Here is a 16,034-nt window from a genome sequence, read left to right on the forward strand (position 1 = left end):
CGCATAGGGATGGATCTTTGATAAGTCTTCTGTTGAAGTGCGGAATTGATAGCTGAATGTACGTAGGAGATTGGGGTGGACTGTCTGTTTTTCCAGGTACCGTCAGGGTCACTGGCGCTTGTCTTTGCGGTTTCTGCCCTGTTAGTCATGCCATTGGGACCATTTCGTCTTGGGTCTTTTTTATTGGGATGGACAAAATGGGACTTGTATGCTGGACATAAAGGACACCATGTGACGAATGTTTTGCTGAGTAAAAAGACCTGAGGCAAAAATAACAAAGGGACCTAGTGGGCTCCTGCTTGGCATCATCTACCTTCTTGAGGCATTTTGGGAGATCCTTACTCAAAAGGATGTCCTTCAATGGGCAGAGTGTTCAAAACCGCCTTGGAACTTGTTGCCAATTTGGATCCGTATAACCAGATGTGGAGCCAACTGCTGTGCCTTGAACAGCAATGCTGAGGTTTCTCTTCCAGCGTTGATTCTGAACTTCCAATGCATAACTTGAGAAGAAGTTTCTCATGGGATGGGCTGTTTTAGTCAGCTTGGTTCATTCCTGTGTGATCTGTTGACATACGAACTCCAGAAGGGGCAGCATTTAATTGCTTACAGGTATGTGCCTTGTAACATTATGTAAGTGTCAGTTGATTCCTGATATTCCTGCTGAGGCAGTCTGAGTTTCTGGTGTATCCTTTTTCTCAAGGTATTGATGGTGTCCTAAGGCAGCTGTCATCTTCTGGTATTTTCCTCATCGTACCAGTGCTTGTCTCACCCCCAATCCTGAGCAGGACACCAATTCCCATCTGGCCCAACTTTCCCATGTTGCACAGTTGCATAGTTCCTCATGGACAGCCTGGTTCATGAGTTCACGTAGTTGTCCTTTGTCGACTTTGACCGAGGGTCCTGCTTCTCCATGGTGTCCTGTATGATGAACTCTCAGAGCTGGAACTCCTCTTCTCCATGGTGGAACATGGTAGTATCATCTTCCTTGTACCAGAAACTGTGCAGTCACTCAGCTGGTGCTGTTCGATGTCCTCCACAGCACCTAGCGGGCAAGTGGCCGACATTGTTGGGTGGCATCCATGTCGGCACCAGCAATCTCACAGGAAAATGGCCAACGTTGGGTGGCTCCTTTCGTGGTATCTATATAGGCCTGAGTTGCAGTGGCTATGGCAGACCACCAGGGTTGCCCTTGAGCTGCTGGAAATGCAGATTAATGAGGGCGATAAGAAATGGCTGTAGACGGCCTTTGGAGACCTGTCTCTTTGGTGAAGTGTGCCGTGCTGATGTGTCCATAAGTCTCCTCCCCTGCTTCTGCGGAGGGGCCGAGTGCGTCTGCTCGGGTATGCAAAGCAGTCCCACTCTCGTGACTCATGCAGGTTGTGAGTGGGGCTGCTGTGAACTGAAGCGCTGTAAGGTGCCTCATGGTGAAGGCTTTTGAGCAGATGTGTGGTGTGGGCTGCAAGGCGATGCTGAACTGTTTGCTGATACGCGGTAGTAGCTTGAAACACCATGAGAACTGTCAGCCGACATGTGCCACAGATAATTATTATTTGCTGATGAGGTGGGGGCTATCTTCCAATGGGCTGCTCAAGTTGTTTGCTGATAGGCGTCTTTGGTTGTATGGTGATGTGCAGAGTGGCCTGTTTGTGCGGTGTGGAATGTACCCTTCAGCAGAAGTGCAGTTGGGATACAGAGTGAAGCACGCCTTAGGCTGTGGTGAATTTTAGCACGAGGCTGTGTGCGTATACACAGTGAGCACTGTAATCCTTGGCCCCTGCACAATACAGGCTCTGGAGTGCAGCGCTGATTAAGCAGGGGAAGAGAGAGGTTTAGGGTGACCTTGTACTCTCTCTCTGGATGCCTCGGCCACGTAGCAGCAGAGGTGCTATGGGTGTAACCATGTGCATGCATTTAAAGTTGAAGATTCCCACCTCTGCTGTCAAGTGACGAAAGAGCCAGCAGCAGGAATAACATGCACCTGCTCGTGGATCTCAGAGCTGCACTAACTAGCGAGACATTTTCTGTGCCCCCAAAGCTCCACTAGTGGGATGCTGGCACAATCCTGGCATGATTCTTTATTACGACTGGAGCCCAAACATGGAAATCATTGTTCATGTTGGTCCAGTCTATGAAGTTTAGCTCCACAACAGCAGCACCTCAAGGCACGCGTGAGGCCCATGGGAACAATAAAGTAATGTTTTTGTTAATTATGTCTCGCGTATGTGAATAATTAACACGAAATGTTACGTAGATAACTAAACAGCAGGACAGAAAGGAGAAAAGCTAAACATAGTTTTGTGGCTGTCCTTGCTGGAACCATTCCCTTGTTTTCATTACTATTTATAAATATATACGTTTTACTGTAAGGTGGCGAAGTCCACAATGCACCCTTCCGTAGTTCAGAGATTAAATGAGGGATTATGGGTAGAGGGCAGGGTAGGCCAGGTGGCAGGGGCACCCACTCCCTAAGGGACTGCCTCTAAACCGTCTCTGCACACGTTTGTGACCCGTGCCAGTAACTGGTAATGTTTGGGGTATTTACAAAGATACAACTGGTTTTGTGTTCGCTTCAACAAATGCTGCTGGTTAATGTAAAGTTTGAATGTCAATTAGCTAACATTATTTTATTTCGAGATACCCAGAATTCACCCCTAGAGTGAAAAATAGTTTGATCGTGTTTAAATTCTGTACCCAAGGGAAAACCCCTGGCTCAAGTTCCATCCTTCTTATTTGATCCTTCTGCCTCATTTCCACTTTGCACTTACCACACTCCATATCGGAGTTCTGGGGCCAGTACTGCGGAATATATTAAGATGGTTTCCGCTTGCCGTTTTCAAAGGTGTGTATGAGATGGTACTATCACTGGATGAATTTTCAAATCATATCCAAGATACAGTATGTAGTAATGTGAAAAAGCCAAGTGGCTGTAAGAGGAGGTCGAAAGATTTAATGCCAAAATGTGACCTTTGTGATATTCCTAATTATTGTGAATGGAGACATCGGTACAACTTTACTAATGTGTTGATGAAATTATACTTCATTAATATGATAATCTGGTCCTAAACTTGTTAGCACAGTGGGTGTTTTGTTTGACTACAAACCCATTATTAAACAGAACATTTCACATATAAGTGTATGAGGCTAAACTAACGTTCCTCTTACTGTTAGTGTCTGAGAGCTTAACTTGAAATATCGACTCTTCAGGGAGGATAGGATTATCATGGCAGCATACAGTATGCAACTTGGAAGTTCAGAATATAACATCATCAAAGCATTGCAGATTTTCTTTAATGCTATAGTACACAAAGCCTAGTTTATGGATATCGCACGTTTTTAGAAGAACCATTTCAGAGCCAATAAAGATGGTAGCCAGAGGTTTGCGGCCAAGAGGAAAAAATGGTTTGACAATGCAAAAGGTGATATCGGAGGTTGTTAATGCAGCAGTTTTAAGATCTTTAACAAGTAAGCTATGGTGAGGTGTTGTGACATAATGGCATTGCTTGTGAAGACTTCCAGAATTTCTGTATAAATCCACTAATTCACTTAAAAAAATGTATAACACAAACATTGTATTCAGAAATATATTTTAACCAAGCCAGGTTCAGAATCGGCTAAAAATGTCTGCAATCAAGTGCTTGCTTTGACAAGCCACATTGAGCCAGGCTTCAAATGTCCACTCACAACAGCAAGAGCATTTGTCGACCTCTCCTCAGTATACATTACCATATGGTGAAATAGTCTTCTGCTAAAGCTTGTGACAACTGTGCCTTGCCGCCCAAAAAAATGACTCATCAAATGAATGCTAGGCGACCGATGGTTAACCGTCTACCTTGAAGCTGCCAGCAGCCCATGAAAAGTGAATGGACTGCTGCAGGGATCTGTTCTTGCCCCAGTACTGTTCAATCTATATACCAGTAACATTCTAGCGACATCCTATTGCAAGTTCACGTATCCGGATTACATCGCGCAAGTCCTGCGAGCCTGGAGAATAGAGGACACTTGAAAACCCTCAAAATAAATTGGAACCAAAATGCTTCCAAGTGTGATGTCTCCATCTTCCATCTGAACGACAGCCAAGCCATTAAAACGTTAAATGTCAATTTCTGTAGAATACCGCTAACACATGACTGTCATCTAGGAGTCTACTTGTTCCTTGGATTGTTTTAAAAAAAAAAAAACTAGCATTGAACTGTAATACATTCCAAAAATGTTAGCTTTTCCATCCTGCTTCGTTTGACAATATACAGTGAGGGAAAAAAGTATTTGATCCCCTGCTGATTTTGTACGTTTGCCCACTGACAAAGAAATGATCAGTCTATAATTTTAATGGTAGGTTTATTTGAACAGTGAGAGACAGAATAACAACAAAAAATCCAGAAAAAGGCATGTCAAAAATGTTATAAATTGATTTGCATTTTAATGAGGGAAACAAGTATTTGACCCCCCCTCAATCAGAAAGATTTCTAGCTCCCAGGTGTCTTTTATACAGGTAACGAGCTGAGATTAGGAGCACACTCTTAAAGGGAGTTCTCATAATCTCAGCTTGTTACCTGTATAAAAGACACCTGTCCACAGAAGCAATCAATCAATCAAATTCCAAACTCTCCACCATGGCCAAGACCAAAGAGCTCTCCAAGGATGTCAGGGACAAGACTGTAGACCTACACAAGGCAGGAATGGGCTACAAGACCATTGCCAAGCAGCTTGGTGAGAAGGTGACAACATCTTCTTTGGTTCTTTCGGTAAAGTCACGTAGAATGAGAATAAAATAATAAAATAAAACAATAAAATTCTCACGACGTTTCGGCCACAACACAAGTGGCCTTCTTCAGGTGAAAGGAACAAACCTGTCGGGACGACAGAGCTAAAATGTTTCATTTTATTATTTTATTCTCATTCTACGTGACTTTACCGAAAGAACCAAAGAAGATTAATCCTTGCAGTCACGAAAGCTTTAAATCGAAAGGTGACAACAGTTGGTGCGATTATTCGCAAATGGAAGAAACACAAAAGAACTGTCAATCTCCCTCGGCCTGGGGCTCCATGCAAGATCTCACCTCGTGGAATTGCAATGATGAGAACGGTGAGGAATCAGCCCAGAACTACACGGGAGGATCTTGTCAATAATCTGAAGGCAGCTGGGACCATAGTCACCAAGAAAACATTTGGTAACACACTACGCCGTGAAGGACTGAAATCCTGCAGCGCCCGCAAGGTCCCCCTGCTCAAGAAAGCACATATACATGCCCGTCTGAAGTTTGCCAATGAACATCTGAATGATTCAGAGGACAACTGGGTGAAAGTGTTGTGGTCAGATGAGACCAAAATGGAGCTCTTTGGCATCAACTCAACTCGCCGTGTTTGGAGGAGGAGGAATGCTGCCTATGACCCCAAGAACACCATCCCCACCGTCAAACATGGAGGTGAAAACATTATGCTTTGGGGGTGTTTTTTCTGCTAAGTGGACAGGACAACTTCACCGCATCACAGGGACGATGGACGGGGCCATGTACCGTCAAATCTTGGGTGAGAACCTCCTTCCCTCCGCCAGGGCATTGAAAATTGGGTCGTGGATGGGTATTCCAGCATGACAATGACCCAAAACACACGGCCAAGGCAACAATGGAGTGGCTCAAGAAGAAGCACATTAAGGTCCTGGAGTGGCCTAGCCATTCTCCAGACTTTAATCCCATAGAAAATCTGTGGAGGGAGCTGAAGGATCGAGTTGCCAAACGTCAGCCTCGAAACCTTAATGACTTGGAGAAAATCTGCAAAGAGGAGTGGGACAAAATCCCTCCTGAGATGTGTGCAAACCTGGTGGCCAACTACAAGAAACGTCTGACCTCTGTGATTGCCAACAAGGCTTTTGCCACCAAGTACTAAGTCATGTTTTTCAGAGGGGTCAAATACTTATTTCCCTCATTAAAATTCAAATCAATTTATAACATTTTTGACATGCCTTTTTCTAGATTTTGTTGTTGTTATTCTGTCTCTCACTGTTCAAATAAACCTACCATTAAAATTATGGAATGATCATTTCTTTGTCAGTGGGCAAATGTACAAAATCAGCAGGGGATCAAATACTTTTTTCCCTCACTGTACCTATAAATATACAAAAAATGTGCTCACTTACCTCAGATCCTGGATTTCCAGACACCTAATAAAACAATAAAGTATATCAACGTAGTTAGAAATAACAATAATTTGAATGGGACAAAAAAACATAATGTGAAAACGATATCAAAACAATAATAGAAAATGGTAGTCAAAATGACAAACCAATGATATATTGCTAGGCTAGCCATGTTACATTAACTTTGCAATATTACCAAAACAAAAATTATTCCTTGAAGGTCTAAAATCAACCAATCAATTCCACAACCTTAAACTAGTATTTCTGGTACGAAATAACACATTTGTCAATACTGTACTTAAATAATAACAGCATAGAAGCTTGTACGCTAATATATATTTACACTCACAACTATTAGTGGTACAATATGCAATGTGAAATGTGCTTTGACATTATAAGCATATTTTATTGAATTCTTATGTTTTATCTGTTTAAAACAGTATCATGTTTACAAACATGACTCATACAAATGTAAAGAGTGATGTCACAATACTACAACAAGTCCCGTGAGAAGGGGAGAGAGTGGCTACAGAAAGTGCAGTAAGAAACCTAGACTATTCACTGGAAGCATAATAATCAATTGAATGTTGCACAGTGTATGAGGTGATGGGTGTCACGTCTATTAAAGTATGAACTGCTGGAAACAGCAACTTTATGTGATATGCATATCCAGGCTAGAATACAGCACCCCTTGGCAGACCAAAAAGGGGTGCTGCTGGGCAGGGGGGCGTTTGTGACATGCTTTTTAAATCAAATGTACTGACAACACCCTATATATGACTCGCGTCACTTTCTATGATCTTTTTATGCTGTGGTGTTCACACGTTTGCATCGTATATAAATTCTGGGTAATCTCAGAATGCATAGCAATGTTTGGTGGAATATGCTGGATAATAATTTGATATACACCTTCCACACATAGCCCCTTAGAATTATATAACGAAGAGATGGCAGAATTTAACATTTGTCTGTTGCAAGGAAAATAAATTGGTGCGGGAGTATATTGCTGGAAATATCTCTATCCAGTCCTAAACTGTTTATGCAGAAAAAAATTGGAGTACATCTTAGAATCTAAATCTGTATTTATCCTAGAGGAATCTATTGAACTAAAGCTAATTTCACAGATTTCAGTAGAGGTGGGTCATAAAGCTACAACAACATCTTCATCTGCATATCACTGCTGGAACATTCACGGACTTCTTGCTATTTCAAAAGAACATTACTAATCATGAGACGTTAAACTATAATCTTCAAATCTCTAAAATTCAAGGACTGTAACATTTACAATTCTACCTGCTTTTCAAGAATCCCTACAAAACTTGCAGAAGCACTTTTCCTTTCATCCTTTGCAGAGACAGGACAATTCTTTCCAGGTGCCAAATTTTCTTCCACCACACAAATACATCTGCTTCTACCTCTTTTCTCCCATATTCTGTCTCTCTTTTCTTGATTCACGGACTCCACATTTTCCCGTTGAGTACTACACCTACGTGACTTTACCCAATAGAACCAAAGAGTATACTACAATGGCACATTATCTACTGCTGTAAATTAACTCGCTTCTCTCAAGCCCTCTTCTAGAACATCCCTGGGGCCATGGAATACAACCAACCTTCTTGAACATAAAATAATTGGCCATAGACAGTGGAAGTAATCCAGCCATCATTTATGTCCTAGTAGATACGTTCCAGATGCGTGGTTGTTCTTTATGGATGTTTATTGAACAGTCCAACATATGCAGAGTCACCTGGCATAAAGACCTGGTTCACCCCGATCCTTTCATCCTTTTCCTGCCTCTCCCCTTCAACTCTCTTGGCCAATCACCTACTACCCCAATGACCTTATCCCCATCCCTGATGTAGTGCAGGTGCTGATGATGTAATCAATGAGTTATACACATGCCCAGGCTTGTTCTGCTTTTGTGACCGCCACAATGGCATCCCCAATGCTATTATCAGTGTGTGTGCTTAGCCACCCTTTGTGAAGAAGTAATTCAGGCAGTTAACCATTAACTGACCCTCTGTGTTGCCTGTACTGGGATGAGCGCTGGATTATAGAATATACTTTTACATTTTGACTGGGATATGGTGAGCAAAATTTTAGTTTTAGAAAATGCTTGGATATATTTAAAGAACCAATTTATAAAAGTAATTGACAAACATGCCCCCTTTAAAAAAGGTTCAGCATAAAGGGTGATCATCCTCCGTGGTTTGATCCAAACATTTCTGAATGAATGAAAACTATAGATATATCCTGGAATAATGCAAAAAACATCAAACAACTTCCCTGACTGGATTACCTATAGAACTCTAAGAAATAAATATACTGGGAAAATAAGATATGCTAAATTTCATATTATAAAACTATTCTCAATTCACAAAAAAATCCAAGACTTTTCTGGCAAACATCCAATTCAACTGAAAACAAAGGGAAGCAAAACATTTTCGACTAAAAAAAGATCTTACAGGATGACAAAAAACTGCTCACAAGACTTTGTAAATGTATGTAATTCTCATTTTGGATCAGCGGGACATATCTTTGACAAAACACTCGAGTAACATATCTCTGAATACACCACTGTTCACATCACTCACTTCTACCTCTTATAACACAAACCCTAAAAATGTGAGTGAAAGTCTTCGACCATACTTCCCGTTTAGTCCCATTATCTGAACTGGATGTACTACATACACTAGCATTAACGATAACATGGTCATCCATGGGAGAAGACAAGTTACCTGGATATGCACTTGTGGCTGTGGCAGATCTTATCTACAAACCCCTCGCACACATTTTCAACCTTTCACTCACCGAAGGTTCATTTCCATGAGCAGAATTTGCTCTTATTTGTCCAGGATATGAAAATGGCACCCAAAAGACCATAATAAATATAAACCAATCTCTGTTCTTTCACCAGTTACTAAAATATTTGTAAATATACTTAATTCACAAACTGCACAGTAGCCAGTGGTTTTTGAGAGGATTACTGTACCACCACAGCTATGATGGATGTATTTCTTTTTTTCTTAAGCAACCTGCATAAAGGCCACTACTGCTGTGCACTATTCATTGACTTGATATTGTACTCCCAAGACTACATCAATTGAAAAATTCAGACAGTATAATAAAATGGTTCAAGGGTTACCTTTCAGAACATCTTGTCCACACATAAAATTAAGAAAGGGTCCGATTCTGTTCTCCTTATATTCAAATAGTCTTGGACTCAACTTAAATCACTCAAAACTAAATATCTTTGCCGATCACACTGTCATGCTAGTAAATCTGCAAACAAAGTCAAACAATCTCCGACATGATTTCCACTTAGTTGAATAACAATTGTAATCACTAAAATTGCTCCTAAATCCCCAAAAAACTAATATCATGCTATTATATTTTTTTTTAATCCAGTTGAATTCCCTTCACCTTTTAAAGATATTAGAAACAAAATCATTGAACAAATGAAGTGTGTAAAAAAATAGGATTTACATTCCAACCCCAAATTGATCGTATCTTGAAGAAAGTAGGGTTTTTTTCGAAACATTGTTTTCCTACTGGATTGCGCCTGCAAATTGTTGAAGCCATCATTCTACCACTGTGACACTGCTTAAAGATCAGCTACTAATGAAACACTGTCAGAGTAAACCCACTTCATTATTCTACTCTTTGATTTGCACTGGACCTATACTTCAAATCCAATAAACATCACTTAATGCAAGTGTAGTGAGTTCGACTGAGTTGCAGATGTAGACACGGAGACAACACATTTATTTAACTCCAGCACACGGGGTAACTTCCCCTTAACAGAATAACAACCTATGGTGGTGACCACCAGGCTAACTACACTAATTACAACGTAACTAGCTACTACAGACCGGCACCAACAGCTTGGGTCCAGGTCCACGTGTTGGAGACTCGTTGAACGTAGAACTTAGAATATAAACGAAGGTTTATTCCAGGATGAACAACAACAACCCTGGTCCCTCTCGGAACCCGGCTTAAATTCTGTGTGGCGTGGCTGGCTCCGCCCCTGGCCACGACCACTTTCCAGAACCCTCGGGAAGGATCTGGATCCCAACCACGTGACCCCCCCCCCCACCCCTTCACATCGATACAGGCGACGCACAGTCAATTCACTTTAATATTTATAGGATGGGGCTAGTGGAAAGACCACATGTTCAGCAGACGGTGGAAGAGATTTTGCAAGTAGATGTAATATCTCCCTTGATGAGCCCATGTGGAGCACCTTGTTGTGTTGAAGAAACTGGACGGCTCATTACATATTCTTAGCTCTTTCGGTAAAGTCACGTTGAAGGGAAACAATAAAATAATAAAAAATATATAAAACATTTAAAGCTTTCGTGACTGCAGTAATTCATATTCTTAGCTCTTTCGGTAAAGTCACGTTGAAGGGAAACAATAAAATAATAAGATTATATATAAAACAATAAAAATTATCAAGACGTTTCGACCATAACACAAACGGTCGTCATCAGGTGTGTCGGTTCGCATTAATTAATTAATTTTTAAACGGTGTATTTATTTATAAAAAACGTTAGCACCACTTGCAGCGATTTGACAGTTTATTTAGAAGGACTAGTCCATCTATGTTCTGAAAAGAGGAGGGGGGAGACGAAAAATTAATGTATGCTGTCTGAAAGCCACTGTAAGTGTGAACAATCAATTAAGACCTGAAATGGTTAATCAAATATTTCCAATGATTGCTAAGCCAGAATCCATCTTCTCGGTTGAAATTGTCTCTGTGCTTGTATATGTGGATAGCCTCATTAACGAATCTCTCATGGTTTGCAAAACACCTCTGTCTTGGAGAAGTTAATGTCATGTGAGCCCACTGAATTATAACAGTGATCTGCCACGGCCGAGGTGTTGGTCCTACCGTGTTTAAGGTCTGCTTTGTGTTCACGAATGCGGTCCGAGACATTGCGTTTGGTTTCTCCAATGTAACTACTACCACAGAGGCAACTTAGTTTGTAGACACCAGGGTACTGTATGTCCGGAATCACATCTTTTACAGACGGAACCAGATCACGGATTTTATGTAATGTGTTGAAACGGACCTGGATCTTGTGTTTATTCAAGATTTTGGAGATATTTTTTGTGATCCCCGCAATGTAGGGTAAAGTGATGGTTTTGAAAGGCTCCTCAAGAGGGTCCTTCTTCATGGTTTGAGTGATAGCTTTGCAGATTGTATAGTCGGAGTAACCATTAGCCTTAAGAGCTTGGTGTACATGCTTGAGTTCACTGCCTATGTGTTCCTGGTCGGATATGCATTGGGCTCTATGGTACAGAGTCTTGATGAGATAATTCTTCTGTGATGGATGGTGGTGGGAATCCGGTTTCAGATAAGCGTCCATATGGGTAGCTTTCCTGTAGACAGAGTGGCTCATTGAACCATCAGGTCTCTTTTTTATTAGGACATCCAGAAAAGGTAGCTTGCCATCTTTTTCGACTTCCATGGTAAATCTGATGGCTGGGTGTATGTAATTGATGTGGTCGAAGAATTGGTCTAGAGCAGGCCGGCCATGTGGCCAGATGACAAAAGTGTCATCCACGTACCTCTTCCATAAGGTTGGGCGCAGAGTGGCAGTCTGGATGGCGTGGGTCTCAAATTTCTCCATGAAAATGTTAGCTAAAACCGGAGATAGGGGGGAGCCCATTGGGGTGCCCTCAGTTTGTTTGTAGAAAGTTCCATTCCAAGTGAAGTATGTATTGGTTAAACAGTGTCTCACCAGGGGGGTACCTCAGTGTTTAGTCCTTGATGAACCAAGTCTTCAATGATTGCGATGGTGTCAGGTACAGGAACCTTGGTGAATAAGGAAACTACATCAAAACTGACAAGCAGGTCGTCTGGGGACAGGGAAATACCCTTGATTGTCGATACCAGGTGAGTAGAATTTTGTACCGCAGAGGTGGTTTTTCCTGTGAAAGGACGCAGGATTTCAGACAAAAAACGAGCCAGTTTGTAGGTGGGGGAGTTGATAGTAGAGACGATGGGACGAAGGGGTGTGACTACTTTATGTATTTTTGGTAAGCCGCATGATCTTGGTGGCCTGGCAGCAGGTTTCAACGAAAACTGTTTAGATTGATCAATTAATGCGGTTGAATCAGAAATTATTTTGTTGGTTTGTGTGACGAGACTGTTGGTGCGATCTCTTTTTATTTTTGTATAACTACCATCGTCGAGTAATTCTTTAATTTTGTTGTTGTATTCTATTTTATCCATGATGACAGTAGCATTGCCCTTGTCAGCTGAGAGTACTACAATGTCATCCCTCTTTTTTAATTTATATAATTCAAAACGCTCATCTTTGCTGAGGTTGCTAGCTGGCATCTTAGCGTTTTTGAGGGTTGCAGCGATTTCAGATCTTGCTACGTCTGCAGCGATGTGACCCAGGCCCCTGAGAGCAACGTCTACTTGGGCAATTATATCATTAACTGGTATGTGTTTAGGTGTGACTGCAAAGTTTAGACCTTTAGCAAAAACGGATTTCAGACCATCGGAAATAGAACTGTTACTGCGATTAATTACGACTTTGTTAACGTCTAACTTTTTGGTGTGTGGATCCGGTCTTTTGTTGAAGAGGAGGTTAAATTTGGAAATCAGGTTGTCCTTCTTATCCCGGAGTTTGTTGAAGGATCTTAAAGTTATGTGGAAACCCTCCCCGTAGAGGCGGTTGAATTTTTATTTAAAGCTTTCGTGACTGCAGTAATTCATATTCTTAGCTCTTTCGGTAAAGTCACATTGAAGGGAAACAATAAAATAATAAAATATATAAAACAATAAAAATTCTCACGACGTTTCGACCATAACACAAACGGTCGTTATCAGGTGTGTCGGTTTGCATTAATTTATTTACTTTTAAACGGTGTATTTATTTATTTATAAAAACGTCAGCACCACGCGCAGCGATTTGGCAGTTTATTTAGAAGGACTAGTCCATCTATGTTCTGAAAAGAGGAGGGGGGAGAAGAAAAATTAATGTATGCTGTCTGAAAGCCACTGTAAGCGTGAACAATCAATTAAAACCTGAAATGATTAATCAAATGTTTCCAATGATTGCTAAGCCAGAATCCATCTTCTCGGTTGAAATTGTCTCTGTGCTTGTATATGTGGATAACCTCATGAACGAATATCTCATGGTAGCCAGATGGCTCTTCAGCTGCATCTTCAGCTGCTACTATGTCGACCAAATGTAAGGACAACCTGATTTCCAAATTTAACCTCCTCTTCAACAAAAGACCGGATCCACACACCAAAAAGTTAGACGTTAACAAAGTCGTAATTAATCGCAGTAACAGTTCTATTTCCGATGGTCTGAAACCCGTTTTAGCTAAAGGTCTAAACTTTGCAGTCACACCTAAACACATACCAGTTAATGATATAATTGCCCAAGTAGACGTTGCTCTCAGGGGCCTGGGTCACATCGCTGCATACGTAGCAAGATCTGAAATCGCTGCAACCCTCAAAAACGCTAAGATGCCAGCTAGCAACCTCAGCAAAGATGAGCGTTTTGAATTATATAAATAAAAAAGAGGGATGACATTGTAGTCCTCTCAGCTGACAAGGGCAATGCTACTGTCATCATGGATAAAATAGAATACAACAACAAAATTAAAGAATTACTCGACGATGGTAGTTATCCAAAAATAAAAAGAGATCCCACCAACAGCCTCGTCACACAAACCAACAAAATAATTTCTGATTCAACCGCATTAATTGATCAATCTAAACAGTTTTCGTTGAAACCTTCTGCTGCCAGCCCACCAAGATTATATGGCTTACCAAAAATACATAAAGTAGACACACCCCTTCATCCCATCGTCTCTACTATCAACTCCCCCACCTACAAACTGGCTCATTTTTTGTCTGAAATCCTGCGTCCTTTCACTGGAAAAACCACCTCTGCGGTACAAAATTATACTCACCTGGTATCGACAATCAAGGGTATTTCCCTGTCCCCAGACGACCTGCTTGTCAGTTTTGATGTAGTTTCCTTATTCACCAAGGTTCCTGTACCTGACACAATCGCAATCATTGAAGACTTGGTTCATCAAGGACTAAACACTGAGGTACCCCCCCTGGTGAGACACTGTTTAACCAATACATACTTCACTTGGAATGGAACTTTCTACAAACAAACTGAGGGCACTCTGTTGTATCTAGGCCCCTTTTCCATCTTAATGTTAACAGGTAATTTTCCGATACATATAGATACATGTTTCTATTGTTTTTTTTAAATAATAATGAATAAAAACACCAAACCAGGCCTCCGCATGGCATGTGGAGGTTATCTTTACCATGACCCACTAACACGATTTTGACATTAAGAGCCCTCCCAGGGTCAGAGGGAGCAGATAGAGAGCAGAGCACAGCGGATTTCAAGGGGCTGACGTAAACACACCAAGCCAGGGTCACTGGGAGTTTGCGTTAGCCTAGATATAATTCAGTCAAAAAGCTGATTGGTTCTACATTACTATTAAAGTAACTGGAAGTCGGAATTTAACGACAGGGTAGGCTAAAGTTATTGATCTTCACACCCACTTCAATTGAACCCTGCCACCAGCTACGTCAATGTAACCATCACCCGTCTATTGGTTTAATATCAAATCTATTTTCATATTTTAATAATTTCTATACGACTTGACCCAAAGCCTATAACAATCAGGTTTTCCGAAGTCAACATGCATGTTCTAACCCAGACATGAGCGAATAATGAGCAGAGTGGATATAAGGTTGGAGAGGAAAGAAAAAATAAGCGCAGCAAACTGCAAACGTAGGCAAAAAGCCAGGAACAACCAACCAACCTAACAACAGCAAGCCGGGGCTAGACAGGCCATCAAATTAGATAAATCCCGGGATCAGAGGTCACAGACCAAGTGCTGAGAGGCAGACGAAAACCAGAACTGATTCCAAGGCTAACCCGCCCTCACCTACACGGAGTGATGGAAATTAATGAGGCCTTGAATTGGCGGCGTCAGTGAAAACAGCGGCCACCACGCGCTAGAGAGAGTGAGGGCCAAAGAGTGTAGAGAGACTGAAAAGAGAATAAGGGCGGGACCTTAGAGTGTCAACGCATTTCAGCGAAAACACCAGGCTTAATAAAATTCACAGTGCATTATTTCCTACTTAACATTCGTGTTGGCACCATTCACCGAGGCTTACACAAAACATAAACTGCATAATGACTTGGGCGGTGTTAAACCCAAGGTTGGAGAGAAAGGGAGATTCTGGCCGTCTTTGTATCCCCGCAGCGCGGGGTAGGAGTGTGTATACGCTCGAGGAAAAAACCTTCCCTTGACATTAAGTACAATACCACAACGGAAACTAACCCAGACCTTGGGTTACATACAGAGCATAACTGTGAAACTGTGAGGGATAAATGTTAACTTTAAAAACCTTAACCGTTTCTTTGTGTGTCGGTGAAAGTCGGAGGGAATATCGCCCCTCCCTCCAGGTTGTGTACCCAGACAGAGAGGCGCCTTCGAGACAATTTATAACATTTGATTGTTTTACTTGTGGGTTTTATGAAAGGAGGGTGACAACGGAATATGCCGTGGGTGATGTACACAAGAACACACACTGACACACACTGACACACACACGGACGCAGATACATACGGACAAACCCTGACACAGCAAAAATCGGAAGAAACCCCGCCTTGTGGGCAGGGTCCGAGTGAAGGGATTTTTGGGCATAAAAAAAGGATCCTGAACATTGAAACGTTAGTTCGACCAGGGGGGTCGACTCAGGAGCGAGCTACGTCCAGCGGGTCGGCTCGACTCATCTGCAGTTCATCGGAACTCAGCTGAGTTCGATCGGCTCACCGGAACCGGCCATCGGGGGCTCGACTCATCGGAGCGGCTCCCCATCTCCTCTGCAGG

At 41.8% G+C, this 16,034-nt stretch overlaps 1 protein-coding gene across 5 annotated transcripts in view; it reads right to left on the bottom strand.

Annotated features, from left to right (window-relative positions):
• LOC116940453 (uncharacterized) overlaps nt 1-16,034 on the bottom strand; it is a 393,679-nt gene that overhangs the window by 87,248 nt on the left and 290,397 nt on the right. For all 5 annotated transcript variants that reach the window (XM_076056201.1, XM_076056147.1, XM_076055989.1 and 2 more), the window contains exon 48: nt 6,134-6,157. In XM_076056201.1, the coding sequence (XP_075912316.1) occupies nt 6,134-6,157 (24 nt within the window). The remainder of the gene's footprint in view (nt 1-6,133; nt 6,158-16,034) is intronic.

The sequence above is a fragment of the Petromyzon marinus genome, chromosome 1 (assembly GCF_048934315.1).
Source record: "Petromyzon marinus isolate PM22_M1 ecotype Great Lakes invasive population chromosome 1, UKy_Petmar_22M1.pri1.0, whole genome shotgun sequence".
In the NCBI taxonomy this organism is placed as follows: domain Eukaryota; kingdom Metazoa; phylum Chordata; class Hyperoartia; order Petromyzontiformes; family Petromyzontidae; genus Petromyzon; species Petromyzon marinus.